Below are 17,812 nucleotides of genomic sequence, written 5' to 3' on the forward strand. Positions count from 1 at the left end.
GACATGTTTCTAACAGCCATCCTAACAGGTATGAGGCAATATCTCATTGTGGCTTTCATTTACATTTGTCTGATGATTAGAAAAACCTTTTTCTTTTTTAAATGGAGTCTTCCTCTGTCACCCAAGCTGGAGTGCAGTGGTGCAACCTCTGCTCGCCGCAACTTCCGCTTCCTGGCTTCAAGTGATTCTCCTGCCTCAGCCTTCACAGTAGCTGGGATTACAGGTACCTCCCACTATGCATGGCTAATTTTCATATTTTCAGTAGAGAAGGGGTTTCACCAGTGATCTGCCTGCCTCAGCCTCTCAATTCTGCTGGCATTACAGGAATGAGCCACCATGCCCAACCTAGAGCACCTTTTAATATTAGCTGTTGGCCATTTGTATGTCTTCTTTGAAAAAAATGTTTATCCAGGTGATTTGTTCATGTTAAAATTGGACTATTTATTTATGTACTATTGAATTATGTGGGCTCATAATATATTTTGGATATTAGTCCCTTAATAAATATGTGATTTGCAAATATTAGGTTGGTGCTAAAGCAATTGCGTTTTTTTTTTTGCCATTACCTTTAAAAAATCGCAGTTGCCATTACCTGCAAAAACCACAAATACTTTTGCACCTACCTAATATTTTCTATCAGCTGGGTGGTTGCCTTCTGTATTTGTTTGCTAGGGATGGCATAACAAAATACCAAAGACTGGCCAGCTTAAACAACAGAAATTTATTTTCTCAGTCTGGAGGTTGGAAGTCCAAGATCAAAGTGTCAGCAGGTTTGGTTTCTCCTGAGGCCTCTCTCTCCTTGGCTTGCAGATGGCTGCCATCCCAATCTGTCCTCTCATGGTCTTTTCTCTGTATGCATGTATCCCTGGTCTCTCTCTCTTCTTATAAGGACACCAGTCAGATTGGATTAGGGCCTCACTAACAGCTTCATTTTAACTTAATCGCCTTTTTAACTTAATCTCCTCTTTAAAGACCTTATCTCTAAATACTATTATACTCCGAGGTATGGGGGGTTGGGACTTCAGCATGTGTATTTGAAAGAGAAACATTCAGCCAATACTCCTTTCCTTCCATGGCCACATGATTGGTATGACCAGTCCCTGCAACAATTACTTTGCCCCTTTTCCCCCAGATCCTAACCATTGCTAACCAACACCATCTGTTTGGATTCATCTCTCAGTGGCTCAGCGGTTTCGTATTCGTATAGCTTGTACCATGCTTGAACATATCCCACATCTGAAGTGACCACTTTAGAGTTGTCATATCATACTCAAGATCATTATCTCCTTCTCTCTAGTTTAAATATATATTATTAAGGCACCTAAAATACTTGCTAATTCCTGCTTATCAGGTCCAATCAGCATAATGTTGTCAATGCAGTGGACTAGTGTGATATTTCATAGCATGTCAAGACAATCAACATCTCTGTGGACTATATTAAAGTGAATTGATACACCCCCAAGACAATACTGTGAAGGTATCCTGTTGGCCCTGACAGGAGAAAGCCAACTACTTCTGGTGGTTTTACAAATAGGTATAGAGAAAACAGTATTAGCCACATCAGTAGCTATATACCAAGTGCCAAGTGCTATGTTGATTTGTTCCAGTAAAAATAATACATTTGAGACAGCAGCAGCAATTGGAATCACTTCTTGATTAAGTTTATGAGTCCACAGTTATTCTACTAGATTTATTCTGCACTGGTGAATTAAATGAGAATAAGTATCATCACCCCTACTCCTTTTAAGACTTTTATGGTAGCATTGATTCCTGCAATTCCTCCCAGCCATGTAGTGTTGCGTCTGGTGAACTAAATGGAAGCTCCAAGAGCTCCTGGAACTTCCATTTAGCTCTCCCTAATAATGGTCCTCTTTCTATGGCTAAATCCCAATGTGGGGATCCTGTCAGTTGCTAAGTATGTCTATTACAATTATTAGGTTGGTGCAAAAGTAACTGCTGTTTTTGCCATTAAAATTATGTCATTAATACATATTCCAATTACACTGGGAAAGCAGACACATAGTTGGTATGTGGACTAACAGTGGTGATTTCTGTCCCCAGGAATTAGCATCAACTCAGAGCCAGTGTTTAGTAAACCTAAAATGATCTGTGTATTTCCTTTTCACCAATGCACAGTCACTAGTAAATGGCCACATGTCGTTTTGGGGAAAGCTTGAAAGAATTTGCCATGTGTACTGTGGCCAAGGTGCAAGATCCTTCTTAAATGGGACACAGATTCTCTTTCAACCAAGGGACTAAGGGTCTGTGAATTGACTTAGGTCTGAGAACTGGGAGATTGTGACTATCCACTGTGGTGACTCAAGTCAGGTTTTGGCTACTTGACCTAGATCTTTACAACTGTTACAAATATCAAGCAATAATCTATTTCAACTGCCTACCTATTTTGTTCCCAGAGCAGCTTCGTAAGCCAAGGCAGTCTGATTTCCTGCTGACCTTTAAGATAGATGTGCCCACCTTGTCTTTGCTGGTTATGTGCTGCCTGGCCTCTGCTATTCTGAGATTGTGTCATCCCCATTGAAACCAGGGAGCCCATCTAGATAGTGGCATCCTCTATAGTCAAGGTTTTCAAGCAAGTCTAGTCTCTTTAGACACTGGAGGGCAACCTACTTCCACTGATAAGAGAAAGAGTTGGAGGGTTTAAGATTGTCGGTTTCTTCTGGGTCCAACCCATTTCAAGTATTGAGATTCTATTATTAAAAAATAACACCCTTTTACACGAAAAAGTCAGAATGTGTATGAATTTAATAGCAGTTATAATTCAGTAAAAATTAAAATTTTGTTTCTCAGCATCATTCTTGTTGCTACAATAAACCAGAGCTTTTAGAATTCTACAGAATATCTCTGGTTCTCATACCACAACTCTGAGAGTTAAAAAACTTGTGCTTTCATTTCTAACTAACCACTCAAAAGAATCCATCCCACACCAGTCTTTCTAGTCACCTTTATAACCATAGCAGTCAAGTGTAGCAGCCACTTGGGCCCCCAAGGCACAGGCTTCAGTTGGCACTTCATCAGGATCAACCACAGGTAATTGCTTAATTGAGATGCCCAGCATGTCATGAATTACATTTCCCTTTGGCAAGGAGCTCAAGCTCAAATTCTCAATCAAACTGACCTTTAATCCCATCTTTGCAGGTCTACTTCTTGGGACTACTCCTGGGACAGGGAAGGCTTAATAAAAAGAATTATCAACTATAATAGAGAATTAGAGTAATGAAGGATTCACTAGTGAAAAGAGAACTTTAAAGAATATAGCAACAGCAGCTATAAGGAGCTAACCTTATAACTAACTCTTGGACTGAGAGGCAGAGTGCCCAATGAAGAATCTCCCCAATTCCTCCCAGGGCTAAGATCTAGACCTTTTTGGAGAGGGCATGACCTGGCTCACTGAATGGCAGAGAAGTCGCCACTGGGCTACGTCTGCAAAGCTTGTGGAAGATGTGCCCTCTGCAACTTGCTGCAAATGCCTCTAGGGTACCAGGGAAGTTATTCACGGGGTAGTGTCTCACCTCCTCTACAAAGCTCCTGGAGTTGGGCAGGGGAGAGGAAATTGCTAGTTACTGAGCACTATAGGACCTTGGCCCTGGAGAAAGCCAGGTATGCTGCAAAAGCCTATCAATACACAGAAACCAGGAAGCAAAATCCTTTTTTTCTGTGATGTCTCTTCAGCGCCCTCTACTGACAAAGCTTCAGTCCCAGAAGGCAAACGAAAAACTGTTTAAAAGGCTCAGATTCATTTTTACAGTGCAGTCAAAAAGGGTGAATTTGGAGCTGAGAGGCAATCAATAACTGGCACAAGCATCACTTCTCAGAGTACAGTCATGGATTTCGCGGTCAGATGTTTCTACATGTGCCTGGACGGCCCTTTGTCAGTCTCCTTTCCCCCAGGTTTCAACAGGCTGTGACCAAAGGAGGAAATAGTGAGCCCAAAGAGAATGTGCAAGCCCTCTTCTCTTGCATTTCCTCCAGCCCTTCACTAAGTACTCTTCCAGGCACGCCAGGCCCGAGTGTCCTAGGATAGGAAACCTGGGCAACAAAGGGAAGTGGGGTGTAAGTTCAACCCCTGTTGGACGTGGGGTGCTGGCGCCTGAACGCCTCCGAAGGCCTCAACTCCCAGAAAGCTGCCTGCCAAGTCACAAGAGCCTTGTAAGGTCTTCCTACCGCCGGGACACTGGGAGGCAGGCGCGGGGCGGGTCCGGCCGGTGACGCGCTGCGATTGGGCGCCGGGGGGCCCGCCCCCTCAACTCGGAGCGTCGGGAGGGGGCGGGGCCAGCCGCCTGCTCGGCTCAGGGGCTGCCGGCGCTTATTGACCCAGCGGCCGCCGCGCTGCCGCTGTCTCCTCCTGCTCGTAGCAGGCGGTGCTGGAGCGCCAAGTGGCGCTGGAGAACCGGCGCTTCCTTTCGCCGCTGCCGCCGCCATCTCCGCGTTTGTGGGGCGGGAAAGAGGTAGGGGGCTCGCGGCTGCAGCTGGAGCGGGCTTCTCTCCGGGGACGGTCCTTTCCTCCCTGCTCTCCTTTTCCTTCTCCCCGCGTTGCCGCCGCCCGCCCCCTGCACCTCCCCGCGCAGCCTGGGTCCGGGAGGGGGAAGGTAGGGACGGCTGGGGGCGGGAGAGGCCGGCGAGCGGACGCTAGCTCTGAGGAAACTCATCAATCCGTGCGCCCCGGAGTCCAGGGTGCACTCCGGCCCAGCGGCGGCGGCGGCGGCGGCAGGAAGGGGCTCAGTTGGGGGTGGCGGGGGCGGTGCCGCGGGGGCGGGCCCTACCGTCCCGGCTAGAAGTTGTAAGGCTAGGCTCTTCACGACCCTGTTTCTTTCTCCTCCGCTTCTCTGACCTAGCTGCGCGGCCCCGGCCCGGGAACTGCCGAACCCGCCCCTCCCCTGGGTGAGGAGGACACGCCTGCCCTCGTGGAGAAAACTTTTCCTGTCGACTCAGTTGGCGCGGCGGTGGCAGGAAGTGCGGGCAGCGACCTCTCCTCCTCCTGCCCCGCGCGCCCTGCCGGAGGTCGGCGCTGAGCTTACGATCAAGTTTGTGGGGGCCCCTTCCCAGCTGCCGGCGAGTCTCGCCTCGAGAGGGGCGCCCGGCCCCGGAGAGGGCGGCAGGCCAGGGCGAAGGCCAAGGACGTGTGGTGGCGCCGGAGACTAGGTGCGGAGCACGGCTGGGACTCGCACCCGCAGCCGACAGCGCGGAGGGCGCGCAGCCTGGGAGAAGGGAGCCTCCGGCGGCTGCTTCCTAGAGTCAACAGTCCGCTGTCTCCTCTGGCTGAGGACAGCGTCCTGGCCCCGAGTCTATCGAGGAAAATGAAGTTAAGCCGTCAGTTCACCGTGTTCGGCAGTGCGATCTTCTGTGTGGTGATTTTCTCGCTTTATCTGATGCTGGACCGGGGTCACTTAGACTATCCCAGGAACCCGCGCCGCGAGGGGTCCTTTCCTCAGGTAAGCACCTGGGAAGGGGGCGCGGGGCTCCGAGGGGCCAGGCGTGCGGGGCCCTGGTTACCGGCTCCTCCCCGACCTCTTCCTCCTGCCGCGGCCCCACACCCGTGCTGGGCGAGGCCAAGCCGGGGGAGGGTCCCAGCCGCCGCCAGCCGGGGCTCTGTAGCTCTCGGACGGCAATGATCATCTCTCGGAAGCCATCTCGCCCGGGCGCGCAGAGTTAACAAAGTGCCGGGCGGCGTGCGGCGGCGGCATCGCGCTCCGCAAGTGGCCATGTTTCGGCATTCGCACCCGGCCTGTTGGGGTGGCTTCGGGCACCTGCTGGCGGGGGAACGGGCGCGGCGTGAGGCGCCCCCCACCCCCGAGCCCGGGGCCCGCGTATGGCGGTGGGGTCGTTCTCGGCTCTCACAGGGTTAAGTCGCCCGCACCAGCCCAGACCCCTGCGCGCACCGAGTCTCGGAAATGGATCAAATCGACCCCACCTAGCCTTATTATTATTATTTTTTCTTCCCCACTGCCTCTGAAGAGAGAGAAGTTTATTTCGTGGTGCGGCCGTTTTAGATGTGAATCTGTAGGTTGATTTTAGTGTCGTCATTCTTCAGCTATTACCTCTGGTTTGTTTGTGGCAGACATGGGGAACTGAGTGGGGAAGCGCGTGTTATACTCCGGCCGAAAGCTGTGGGGCGCTCAGCCCTGCGTCCAGTGGTAAAATTGGTAGATGAGTTGGGAAAACGACCCATCCAAAGTCTTATTTAAAGTTACCAAAAATAAGCAAAGCGGACACAATCTGTTCCCTTTGGAAGGGTACCCGCCGCGCGACATGTGCGAGTTCGGTTTCAAGTTATTTGCCAATAACCTGTGCACTTCAGAAATTGCGGTGGAACTGGGTATTGGGTAGTGTGCTCTGGAACGAATGAACCTGAAGAACTCAAATCCTGACAGGGCAATCTAACTATTCCTACTTGACTTAAGAGAGAGAGAGAAGCCTAGACGTGAGGTTGATATTTTTTTCTCTTTTGTGACAACTTAAATGACCAAAGAATATTCTTGCCATTTTTTTCTGTTATGCTAGAGCAAATGGCATGAATTTAATTGAGATTAAAGGACAAACTTTACTGGAATTATTTTGAAAGTGAAAAAAGACCCTTTTATGGGTGTTATCATCAATACAGAGCACTCAACATGTTTTGTCGGTGAGAGGTATTAAAAATCTTGCTGTAGAGAGATGTATCAAAATTTTAAAAGCCTCTGCTTCCCTTAGGTAGTATGACAGAGAAAATAGAAACAAGCACTATGGGCATCTTTAAATCTCGAGCTCAGAGCTTGTCCAGTGCTTCTTGATGAGGTTGGAGAGAACAGTTGGAAAAAGGTAAGGAGTTTTAAGCTTAGCTTGATATGTTGTGTAATTTTGGGATTGAAATTACTGTAATTTTTTTCCCTCCAGTAACCTCATTTTCAGAATTTCCTCCTTTACAGGAAAATCATAAAAAGTGATATATTTTACTTAAAGCATTTCCTTATATAATGTCCTTTGGCTTTGGCTTGATGATCACTTGAAAATGATTTATGCGAACATCTGGACCTGGGTTTTCTGGCAACCTTGACATTTTCTCTGTTTCTAAAGACATGAGTGACTCATTCAGTTACTGGGAAATCTTAGGCAAAGTTAATTCCAATATTGTAATACCCATCCTTAGTCCTCAATGAGAGGCTGAAGTTCTGCTTTAAGTGTAAAGCATTTGATGAAAGGTGAAAGTGGCTGCTGAAGGAGAAAGCTGTTGTTACTGAACTGGGAGGTGAAGCATTTTGTATTTTAAGATTGCCTTTCTCAGATTTTCTATACTGGATTTTCACTGCAGAAAGAAGATATTCTTTGAGTGCACGGAGGGCCACTGAATCCGCAAGCAGACACACATTATAAGACCCCTCTGTAAGCTTAACCATTGTGTGTGTGACAACTTCAGTGGACGAGGGAACTGAGGCACGGAGAGATTAATTAGCTTGCCCAAGGTCACACAGCTGTAAGCTGAGATTTGAACAGGTAGCCTTTGTAGCCCAGGCTCCCAGCCACTATGTTGTCTTGCCTCTTAGGAATCTGTTGCCTACTGTTTAGGCTGCCATCTGCTTATGGAAAGACCTGATGTAAAATAGAAAGCAGTGATCCTCAACCTTTTTGGTACCAGGGACTGGTTTCCTGGAAGACAGTTTTTCCACAGACAGGGGTGGGGTTGACGGGGAGTCGGAGGTTTCGGGGATGAAACTGTTCCACCTCAGATCATCAGGCATTAGATTCTCATAAGGACCATGCGACCTAGCTCCCTCGCATGTGCAGTTCCCAATAAGGTTCATGCTCCTATGAGAATCTAATGCTGCTGCTGATCTGACAGGAGGTGGAGCTCAGGCGGTAATGCTTGCTGACCTGCTGTGCCACTCACCTCCTGCTGTGTGGCCTGGTTCCTAACAGGTCCACGGCCCTGGAATCGGGTACCCCTGATGCTCTCTGGTACTTTAGCTTATAACTAAAGGAACTTCTATTCTGAAGCCATAATAAGTGTGGTCCTTTTTCTGAAACATTTACCACTTGAGATTTATACCTTCCCAGAATGTCTTTGAGCTCATTTTAGAGCTAAACATTATAATGAAAACCATTATGTAGTCCAGCATCCAGAACTTGAGTTGATTCTTTTTTGATTTTTATTTATTTTTTTCACTGCTTCTAACTTAATAACACCAAACATAGTAAAAGAACGTTGCAATACATTTCTTTGGCAAATTTGGGTACTGAATTCTTCTTGAGTTTTAGTAGAGCCAAGCAGGTTGGTCACTATAAGTCATTTTTGGTGTCTAGTAGAATGGTTTATTTAGATAGGTGTTGAGTTCCTCTAAATTGTCCGTTTTAGTTGGTTTCAGTTGATATGGAACCTTCGCTAGGCTTTAGGTTCATCTTGTAAACAAGATATTTTTAAAGACCATCCTAGATTGAGAGCAGTCTATTTGTTGTTTTTTTTTGGAGAGGGAAAACTCTTGTATTTTCCACCATTTGGCTGGACTCTGGGGCAAGAGTGGGCTGGCTCAGGGTGCTCCAGTTTCTCTCACCCTGGAGCAGCTGCCTGCCTCTGAGATATTCTTTGGAAGTCTATCCTGAAGCACTCTGAAGCCTTCCTTCTGCTTCTTGGAGGACTAGAGGCAACAGGGGGCCTAATCTGATGTAACTTGTGTGTATATTTCAGGGTTAATAAATCCCAGCTAAGAAAATTAATAAAAATTCCACTGTGAATGAGAGGTTGGTCAGGGACTAATGTCCTGAAAATGCTTTATGATAACTTGGAAGAATTTGAGCAGATGGAAAGGAGAAACTTTGTTAAGGTCTCCCTGAAATTAGTCGTCACTTCTTACAAGCAGATTTCACAAGTTGCTTACTATCTGTGGTGTGTATAATAGGGTTGTCTTATTAATGTCTGATGTTTGGATCTAGAGAAGTAAATTAATGAGTCAGGTTTTGTATAACAAATGATCACTCTTTAAATGATTAGTGTAACATATGACCGTAGAGATTAATACTAACTCTTAAAATACGGAAATTGAGACTGTGATGGAAAATGTGAAAGTGAAGTTAAAACTTTTATCTTTTTGCCTATGTAACATTTATCAAGAGAGTAAGTGAGAATGCCTTTAAATAAGCATTTGATTGAAAGCCATTAGAAGGTGGAAACTTGTATACCTTTTTCTTTTTTTTCTTTGGGACAGGGTCTTGCTCTGTCATCCAGGCTGGAGTGCAGTGATGCAGTCACAGCTTACTGCAGTGGCCTTGAATTCTTGGGCCCAAGCCATTATCCCACCTCAGCCTTCTGAGTAGCTGGGACTACAGGTGTGTATGCCACTGTGCCTAGCCAGTTTTAAAATTTTTATTTTGTAGAGACGGGGTCTTTCTATGTTGACTATCTAGTTTCGAATTCTTGGCCTTAAGCTGTTCTCTTGCCTCAGCCTTCCAAAGTGCTAGGATTATAGGTGTGATCCACTGGTCCCAGTTGCCTTTTGTTTTTTTTTTTTTTTAACTTACTATAATACACATACAGAAATGTGCTTACATGCTTTTCATCAGTAGTACTTCTTAAGAGTCTAGCATCGTAGATGTTATTAATGAAAGTTGACCCATGGCAATATGTATAACTAGGACTTTGTTTCCCCAGTTTTTTTTCTTGCTTTCATAAATCTGTAAATCTTACTTAAGAATGACATAAAGGAAAATATGATCTTCTTCCCCGTCCTTCAGTGCAGTCTATTTATAAACAATAGCACTTGCTGCTGGGGTTTGTTCACGTTTGTATGAGGGAGTTTGTCTTATTTCCTGGGATATAATGCTGAGATCTATGTTTTTTGGGAAGTGATGGAACTTTGATAGTGCATCCAGCATTTAGGAATGCAAGAGCAAACATTAGAGCCTTTTGAGGATGGTTTCCTGTAGCTCCTCTTCGGTCCAACAGCCCTGTGGGACTCTTCCTGATCAGCTTTTTTCACTAAGACCCAAACTTACGTCCTATAAACCACTGGGGCCAGATACTCATGACTGTCTGTGGTTTGAAGATAGTAGTTTATGTTTTTGTTTGTTTGTTTGTTTTTGTTTAAATTGAATTGGGTGTGTTGTTCCCAGATGAACACTGTTATCAGGGCCTAAGCAAATTTTTTTGTCAGGGAGATGTCACAGTTGTATTATTGGAAGGGGATTTTCTGTCTTAACTTTTAATTTGCATTAAGAGGTTTCTGGGCAGTGGGCATAATAGTGACTAACATGACCACTTTTATTTGTTTTTGAGTCAGCTATTGCTTTTTGTGATAACTGAAAACTTCAGTCTTTTTTGAAGGAGTGAAGTGGAACGAGTGGTTCCCTAGTTGTGGCTGATCACCTGGTTTATTCTTAGCTTTTTTTGCATTCAGGAGTCTTAGTTTTCCCTTGTTCTCCAACTTCTGTAATCTTTAAGAAAATGAAAGGATATTTAGCAGCTCTGATGACCTGTGTTTGCTGGATTGTAAAGGCCTTATTGCATTTTTTGTCCCTTCTGTCTTGGTAAAGTTCCTGATAGCAGCAGCTTTTATAAAAGTTTGAGCAGAACTAAGGCAAGGAGGAAGAACTCTAAAATAGTTATTTTTGCTTCTCAGTTGTTATTAGTAGGTTAATCAGAAGAAGAAGTAGGACATTTTAACTAAAATGGGTTTCTGTTTCAGTTATCAAGCCAAGCTGCTATTTTTAAGGTTGAAACCATGTTTAAATTCAGACAGATTTGCGGATTAATTGTACTGAAATGGAGCTCACATCTAGTGCTTTAGTGAGTGTAGCTAAATTTGCCTATAGTAGGGAGGAAGTAAATCATTTGATTTGATGAACTCTGTCACTTGAGGTCATAGCATAGCTTTTCTGAAAGAGGGCCCTGTTTAAGGTAATTATATTTGTATGCAGACAGGTGGATAGTAGGTATCTAGTAAATATCTTTTTTTTTTTTTTTTTTTTGAGATGGAGTCTTACTGTGTCGCCAGGCTGGAGTGCAGTGGTGCAATCTTGGCTCACTGCAATCTCCGCCTCCCGGGTTCAAGTGATTCTCCTGTCTCAGCCTCCTGAGTAACTGGGACTACAGGCGCCTGCCACCGTGCCTGGCTGATTTTCGTATTTTTAGTCGAGATGGGGTTTCACCATGTTGGCCAGGATGATCTCGATCTCCTGACCTTGTGATCTGCCCACCTCGACCTCCCAAAGTACTGGGATTACAGGCTTGAGCCTCTGCGCCTGGTCAGTATCTCTTAAATATCTTAATGTTAAATTTCTAAATCTAACATACTGTTTTCTAAAGAAGAGATCAACTCTAAAGTACTTTAGTTTAAAATGGTACATACTCTACCATTTGCTGCCTCTATCCAGGGTTTGCAGCTTCTTTGCTGTTGACATTTTGGGCCAGAGAATTCTTTGGTCTTAAGGGCTGTCCTGTGCATTGTAGGGTGTCTAGCAGCATCCTTGCTCTCTACCCAATACCTGCCAGCATCACCGTTCTCTCTCTGTCCCCCCAGTTGTAGGAATGAACAGTGTCTCCAGACACGGCTGTCAATATCCTTTGGGAGTGGTAATCATCCCTGTTGAATCTGCATTGGCTGTGGTTTTCTATTCTTTCTCAGGATGCCTAAGATTCACTTACACATTTAGGATTCTAAATTGTAGTATGTTACAAAAAATTACAAGGATAGATTATGTTCATATGTAAGTTAAAGGAAAAAATGGAAGATTATTATAATAGAACTTAAAAAAATCTTTTCCAATCGGACATATGTATTCTGAGAAAAACATTAGGGTCTGGTAAATAGATCATCTTTTACTTTCTTCCATTTAAATTAGAGGTTGGCACTTGTCCAGATTATTCCCCTTGCCTTGTAGCGTAGGAAGATAAGGTATATTGATTAATAAGGTAGTATAAAAATTGTCTGCAAAAATGTTTTGAAATGTCTGCAGTTTTCTCAGGCAGACTGTTTACTTTTCAGTATATTGTTTTTATTTCTGTTAATTTTGATGATTCTGGTTACAACGTTTTAAATATGTTCTTGAGATGAGAAAAAGCATGGAAAGAAACTGGAAAATAAGGAGAGTGGATAGAGACTTTCCTCCTGATCGTTTCATTTTGTCCTCTAAATAGCATTTTTTACGAAAGTGTGATGGAAGTGGGAAGGCAGGGAAAGAATGAAGTTCTTGACAAATAATCTTCTTTCTTTTGTCTCCAAGGCTTCTGGTTTTGAAATTTGCCTAAGTCAGCTGACTATGAGTGAAATCTGCCTGCTGCCTGTCTTTGTAGGGCTGTGAGCTAAGAATGGTTTTTACATTTTTAAATGGTTTAATAATGTTTCATGACATAGCCATAGTCATTCATCTACCAATTGTCTCTGGCCACTTTCACACAACAGTGGCAAAGTTTAGTAGTTAAGACAGAAACTGGCTCACAAAACCTAAAATATTTACTATCTGGCCCTTTTCAGAGTTTGCCAATCCCCAGTTTAAACTATATTTCTCTATTGTTAATATTGGAGGCAAATAGTATGGTTAGATCTGTTAAAGTATATGTGAGTTAATTAAAGACAAACAATTCTCATAAATTGGTTATTAGATAAGCATTGGTCAAACTTTGTGTTTTTAGAGAATGGTTTAAAACTTGTGTTATCTACATGTTTCATAGATTTCCAGGTATCCTTGGGGAACTTCGATGCTAGAGCACGGACATGCTTGGTAAGTTTGTTTCTCTTCTTTCACCGGAAGGTTTTGCACTGTAGGACTGCTCTGGGAAGGAAGGTTCTGGGCCATGAACTAGGCAAAATTGATCTGTAGCTTCAAGACGGAAATACGACTTTTTGGATCTGCTGTAATTCACAGATGAGCTTAATTCTGAGCCCAGTCTGATTGCTTGGGTTAGTTCTGAGAAGGGAGAGCTCAGGTATAGTTATCTTCTTCATAAGCTGTTAAATAGAATATGAAACTCAGCCAGTCTCTGGGATCCTGAGCGTTGCTCAGCTTGGAGGCAGGGTACTTTCAGGTTGTCAGCAGAGGTACTGACCTGTTCTTCTGCTTATCGAAGAGTAATTCTTGCTAATTTTCATCATTTTCTTCACTTTTAAAGATTATATGTCACTTTCTTTGCTATGACACAGGCTAACACCTCATTTGTGTCCTCAACAGATTTTAGTATCCTCTTTAAATTGCAGTATACTTAGTCTGAACAAAATGGGGGCAGTGTGTCTCATTGAGTAGTGTTAAGGTTATTGTTAAGTAAATTTTTTTTTTCATTAAAAAAAGTATGCATTTTTGTATTTTTCACATGTAAATGGATTTACCACTGGCCGCCTTTGCAGGTGGTGCCTTTGGAAGTCCAGAGAAATTAAATGCTTTTCCATGAGCAGAGAAGACTCTAAATTTGACCCTGTCCTATGTTCTTGCCGGTACAGTTCATTGGCTTCAGTGAGGAGTCTGGAGAGCTGGGACTTTACCAATGACTTTTTTTTCTTTTAAATATGTACAGGGTATAAATGCACATAGAAATAATTCATATGACATAGAAAGGTACACATTGACAATAGAATCCCTCTCCCTTTTTTCCCCATCTTTAGTCCGCTCTTCTCTGAGTCCCACTTCTGACCATTTCTTTATGTTCCATGTGTGTTTCCTTCTTTAACTCTAAATATATGCATATACCTCTGTTTTGATTTTTGTTTCAATTTTGAGCTATTGTTTCCCTTTATAAGAGATGAAGAATTTAACTCAATACCCCCTACTCTTCCCAGTTTTTAAAAAAGTTTTGTATTCAATTTGTTTGATATACATTAACAACTTTCAGTGATGTAATTGCATTTGTTTTCTTGATCCATCAACTTTAGACCTAAAGCGACTCCCCACTCTGTCAGTCAAGGAATTTGGTACTTCTCAGCCTTCTCCCACTCATTTCTTTTCCTTCTCATTTCTCACCCTCCCTCAGCCATCAGTTTTTTTACATCAACATACCTTATGTCATCTACATTTCATTCTGTGACTGAATGTGTTATGTGCTGTGACTATAGGTTGGTTACAAAAATTGAAAGCCAGTAAACAAGGATACAGAATTTTAGGTAGGAGGAATAAGTTCAAGAGATCTATTGTACAACCTGCTGATGATAGTTAATAATAAAACATTGTAGTTTTGAAAATTGCAAAGAGTAGATTTTAAGTGTTTTCACCACAAAAAAGAGTATGTGATGTAATATGTGTGTTAATTAGCTTGATTTAGCATTCCACAATGCATGCATTTTTCCAAATGATATACTTGATAAATATGTACAATTTTTATTTGTCAGTTAAAGAGAGCTTGTTTGGAGGTTCCAGCAGGGGAGTGCAGCTCCTTGTATACCCTTGACCGAAGGAAGACCGGTCCTCCTCTATCAGGGATGGTCATCCTCTTTGACCGAGCATGCAGCTTCGGGAGCGACGCACATAGAGCGGTGAGGGAGGAAGGGGACACCCGCCTAGCCAACCAGATCTGCCAAATCAACCCTGGTAATCAATGGGTGACAGATTTCACAGCCAGATCACCCTCACATCTTATTTGTCAGTTAAAGAAATAAAAAATGTTAGTAAAAGAAAACCAGTACGTAGTGTTTTCAATTTTATGATATTAAATACCATTCAATATATGTCAGGTAGTTTGGCTTCCTAAGAAGAAGGGATAATCTTGATAATTAAACCTGTGCCACTTGAAGGAAATATTCTGAGCATCAGAGCAAGTGGAGTCTCTTATATTCCAGCTGGTGAGAATCATGCTGTATTTCAGTTTCCTTCACTTCTGGACCATGACTTCCTTATATGTAATTTTTGTTTTTTCTGTCTATTTCTAATTCCTTTCCCTTTTCATTAGTGTCAGAGGAAATATAAGTTATTGATTCCTATCTCTTGAATCTCATTATTTAAAAAATCATTTTGCAACTCAGTATGCACCAACATTTTGGTGCCTTGTGCCTACTCAGTATTGAAAGTATGAAGTTTTGCTGGTTTTTTTTTTTTTTTTTTGGTTGTTCACAATTACTATTTACTCAAATTGCCATTCTTCTTCTAGAACTGATAGTGCTTTGTTTCCTTTGTGATGAGAAGCCTTTCCCTTCAGGGTGAGGACTTTGGGGCTAAAGATGTACTTTGCAGCAGTTCCCTTCTGTTTCTTTGTTCCACAGGTGTAGAGGAATATGGAATTTATGGGTCTTGGCCTTGGTGGTAACATTTTACCTGTAGAGCATCAGAACACTGAAGCCTGAGAATGTGAATCATTCTTAGCATCATTTTCTACATAAAGTTCTGAATTGGTGTTTTTAGAATCCAGTGAAGCAGTCATTCTTTTTAACAGTCACCAGCATTCCAGAAAAGTCGTACATATGAAAAATTCAGGCATAGAATTGTAGAGTAGACTGGGTCCTTCCGGGTCAGGTACTAGTCTTTGATTTTTCAGATAAGGGCACCGAGTCACACATAAACTAGACCTCAGCAATTTGTCCAGTCACAGCATACCTGGGACACGCATCCTGACTTATAATTCACTGGCCTTCTGGCTGTACTATACCCATATCCAGCATATATTTGAAAATTTACTGCATTAGGTAATACGGAAATTATGGTAGACATATGTTACTTGCTTTGAAATAACTTTTTAGTTATTTAGAAAAACAAACTTCCATTTGTTAAACCATTAGAGACAGTTAAGTGCTGTTATTCATTAAAAGTTAAAGAGGTTAGAATGTTGCCTGGCATATAGTAAGTGCTCAGTAAACGCTAGTTGTTACCAATGGACAGATTTGTAGCATATCCTATTATGTAGCAGGCACTGTTCTAAGTTCTGGGGATACAGGAGCTAAGACTAAAACGAGTCAATGATATTATTTTATATTACTGATATAAAGGCAAAGGCCTTAAAGAGAACTCAGAAACAGAAACAAGTTCTGGTGATGGCCTGACTTAAGTTGACTAAAGGAGAGGGTAAAGAAGCTAAGCTTTTCCTATTGGATAATACTTTGAAGGGAGAAAGAAAATTGCTAGTGTAAAGTACAGTGCTTCTGAAGGCTTTGAATCCTAGAGGAGATTGGCTTGATTTAGAATCTTGGTGCCTATAAAGAGTAGTTGGGAAAACACTGTAGGTAATTCAGAATCAGACTGCAAATTGCCCTGAGAGTTTGTCTGAAGAGTTATGAGTTAGATGGTAGTGAACCACTCCAAGTTATTGAATATACCAGGAAGCTGCTTGAGAAAAGCAGTGTGAGAGAATTAATTTTGTAGAAAATTTTAGACCTGGAAAGGAGCTAAGAGAATATTCAATCTAGATTATTCTGGTAGCTGTGTGTAGGAAGACTCAAGTAGGAAGGCAGCTGAGAATCTGTTTGAGGTAATATAGACATAAGGCAGCAAATCCCTGTACCAGTATTGAATTGGCTAGAATTGAGAAAAATGTGGAGACATGTTGTAAAGAGAAAGACCAGAGCTTTTTAACAGATTTGATCAAGGGTAATGATGAGTGGCTTGAATCAGAGAATTTCTCCTACCTTTTTCCATTGGGGTATTGAAGACTGGGTTGTACTATTTGCAGAAGGGGATAGCTTGAAAGACAAGCTGATCTGGAAAGCCAAGTTCGGTTTCATTTATGATGATGTGGATGTTAGTGGAAATAACCAAGTGGGCTGGAAAGCCAGTGAGAGATCAGGGAAGGGAGATGCTGATCTGGTAGTCATCAGCATAACCGAGAATGAATGAGCTCACTTGGGGACTGTGCTTAGTGAGGGCAGGGCCAAGTACATTTCTTATAACCAAAAACTGTACATCTTACATTAAGAATATTTTGTAGCATATGTTAATGAAATAAAGCAGCTTGTGTTCAAATTGTCAGAAACCAGCAGCTCATGGATCACCTTACCTAAGGAAAGGTAAGATGATCAGAAGGAAGGATTTCTAAGAAGCATTTTAGTAGGAGTTTAAAAAAGACCCTTCTCATCTTTGGCACAAATGATATGACTAAATTATTTTTTTCTGGGTTGTTTAAGACAGAACATAAATTGTGTGTGTGTGTGTGTGTGTGTGTGTGTGTGTGCGTGTATGGAGGATGGGCAGACAGGTGGTGGAGAGGGAGAGAGAGAGATTTATTAAGGATCAAAATGCAACACCCCAAATAGGGGACTAAAGTTTGAAGGTTGTTCTGAAGGTCAGACATATTTCTGAGAATACCCTCCAAATTGCCTCTTGTTAATGGTAAAGAAAAACCCCGTTCTGTTGGGCTGGTAGCTGACCGCATTAATTGGAGAAGTAAAAACTGTGTTTGACCCAGGGCTACCTCTGGAAAATTTGTAGGGTCAAATAATAACACTTGAGGTATAGGATATTTCTTCCAACTTTTAGGTAGAAGATCCAACCAATAATTGTTTTAAACAAAAGAGATTTGAGAAGAACTCCAGAAATTTGTATCCTTAACTCATCTTTGATAGCCAATGGTATGATATTTAGAGATTTGCTATAATTGTATTGTTATATTTTATGTTATGTCTTACTACTGCATTCATTGCTTCTGTAGTATTTACTGTGTCTCACCTTGCCCTTGTAGACCAGTTGGTACAGATGGATTTTTATAAAGAAAGACAATAGGAAAGAATTTGTAAAACTTTAGAGTCTGTAGTGCTTGTATAAAGAATAGTTTGGAAATTCAGAATTTATAATAATTCAGATGAGACTTGCCTAAATACCTGTCTCCTGTCAATAAGAAATAGAAGGGACTTATTCAGGAAATGATTAGTATAAATAAGGTTGAAGGGAGGTTGATTATCTACTTAGTACAACCCTGCCT

The 17,812-nt window shown here is 42.5% G+C and overlaps 1 protein-coding gene across 3 annotated transcripts in view; it reads left to right on the plus strand.

Moving 5' to 3' along the window:
- Positions 1-4,306: 4,306 nt before the first annotated feature.
- The window catches only part of MAN2A1 (mannosidase alpha class 2A member 1), a 173,311-nt gene continuing 159,805 nt past the window's right edge, over positions 4,307-17,812 (plus strand). Inside the window, exons 1-2 of one of the 3 annotated variants that reach the window (XM_023212261.2) lie at positions 4,307-4,466; positions 4,854-5,450. In XM_023212261.2, the coding sequence (XP_023068029.1) occupies positions 5,316-5,450 (135 nt within the window). In that variant the 5' untranslated portion in view covers positions 4,307-4,466; positions 4,854-5,315. Of the gene's footprint in view, positions 4,467-4,853; positions 5,451-12,684; positions 12,706-17,812 lie in introns of those variants that run through there. The other 2 variants (XM_023212260.2, XM_023212262.1) reach the window with 2 other exon arrangements.

Source organism: Piliocolobus tephrosceles, chromosome 4, assembly GCF_002776525.5.
Source record: "Piliocolobus tephrosceles isolate RC106 chromosome 4, ASM277652v3, whole genome shotgun sequence".
Lineage (NCBI taxonomy): Eukaryota > Metazoa > Chordata > Mammalia > Primates > Cercopithecidae > Piliocolobus > Piliocolobus tephrosceles.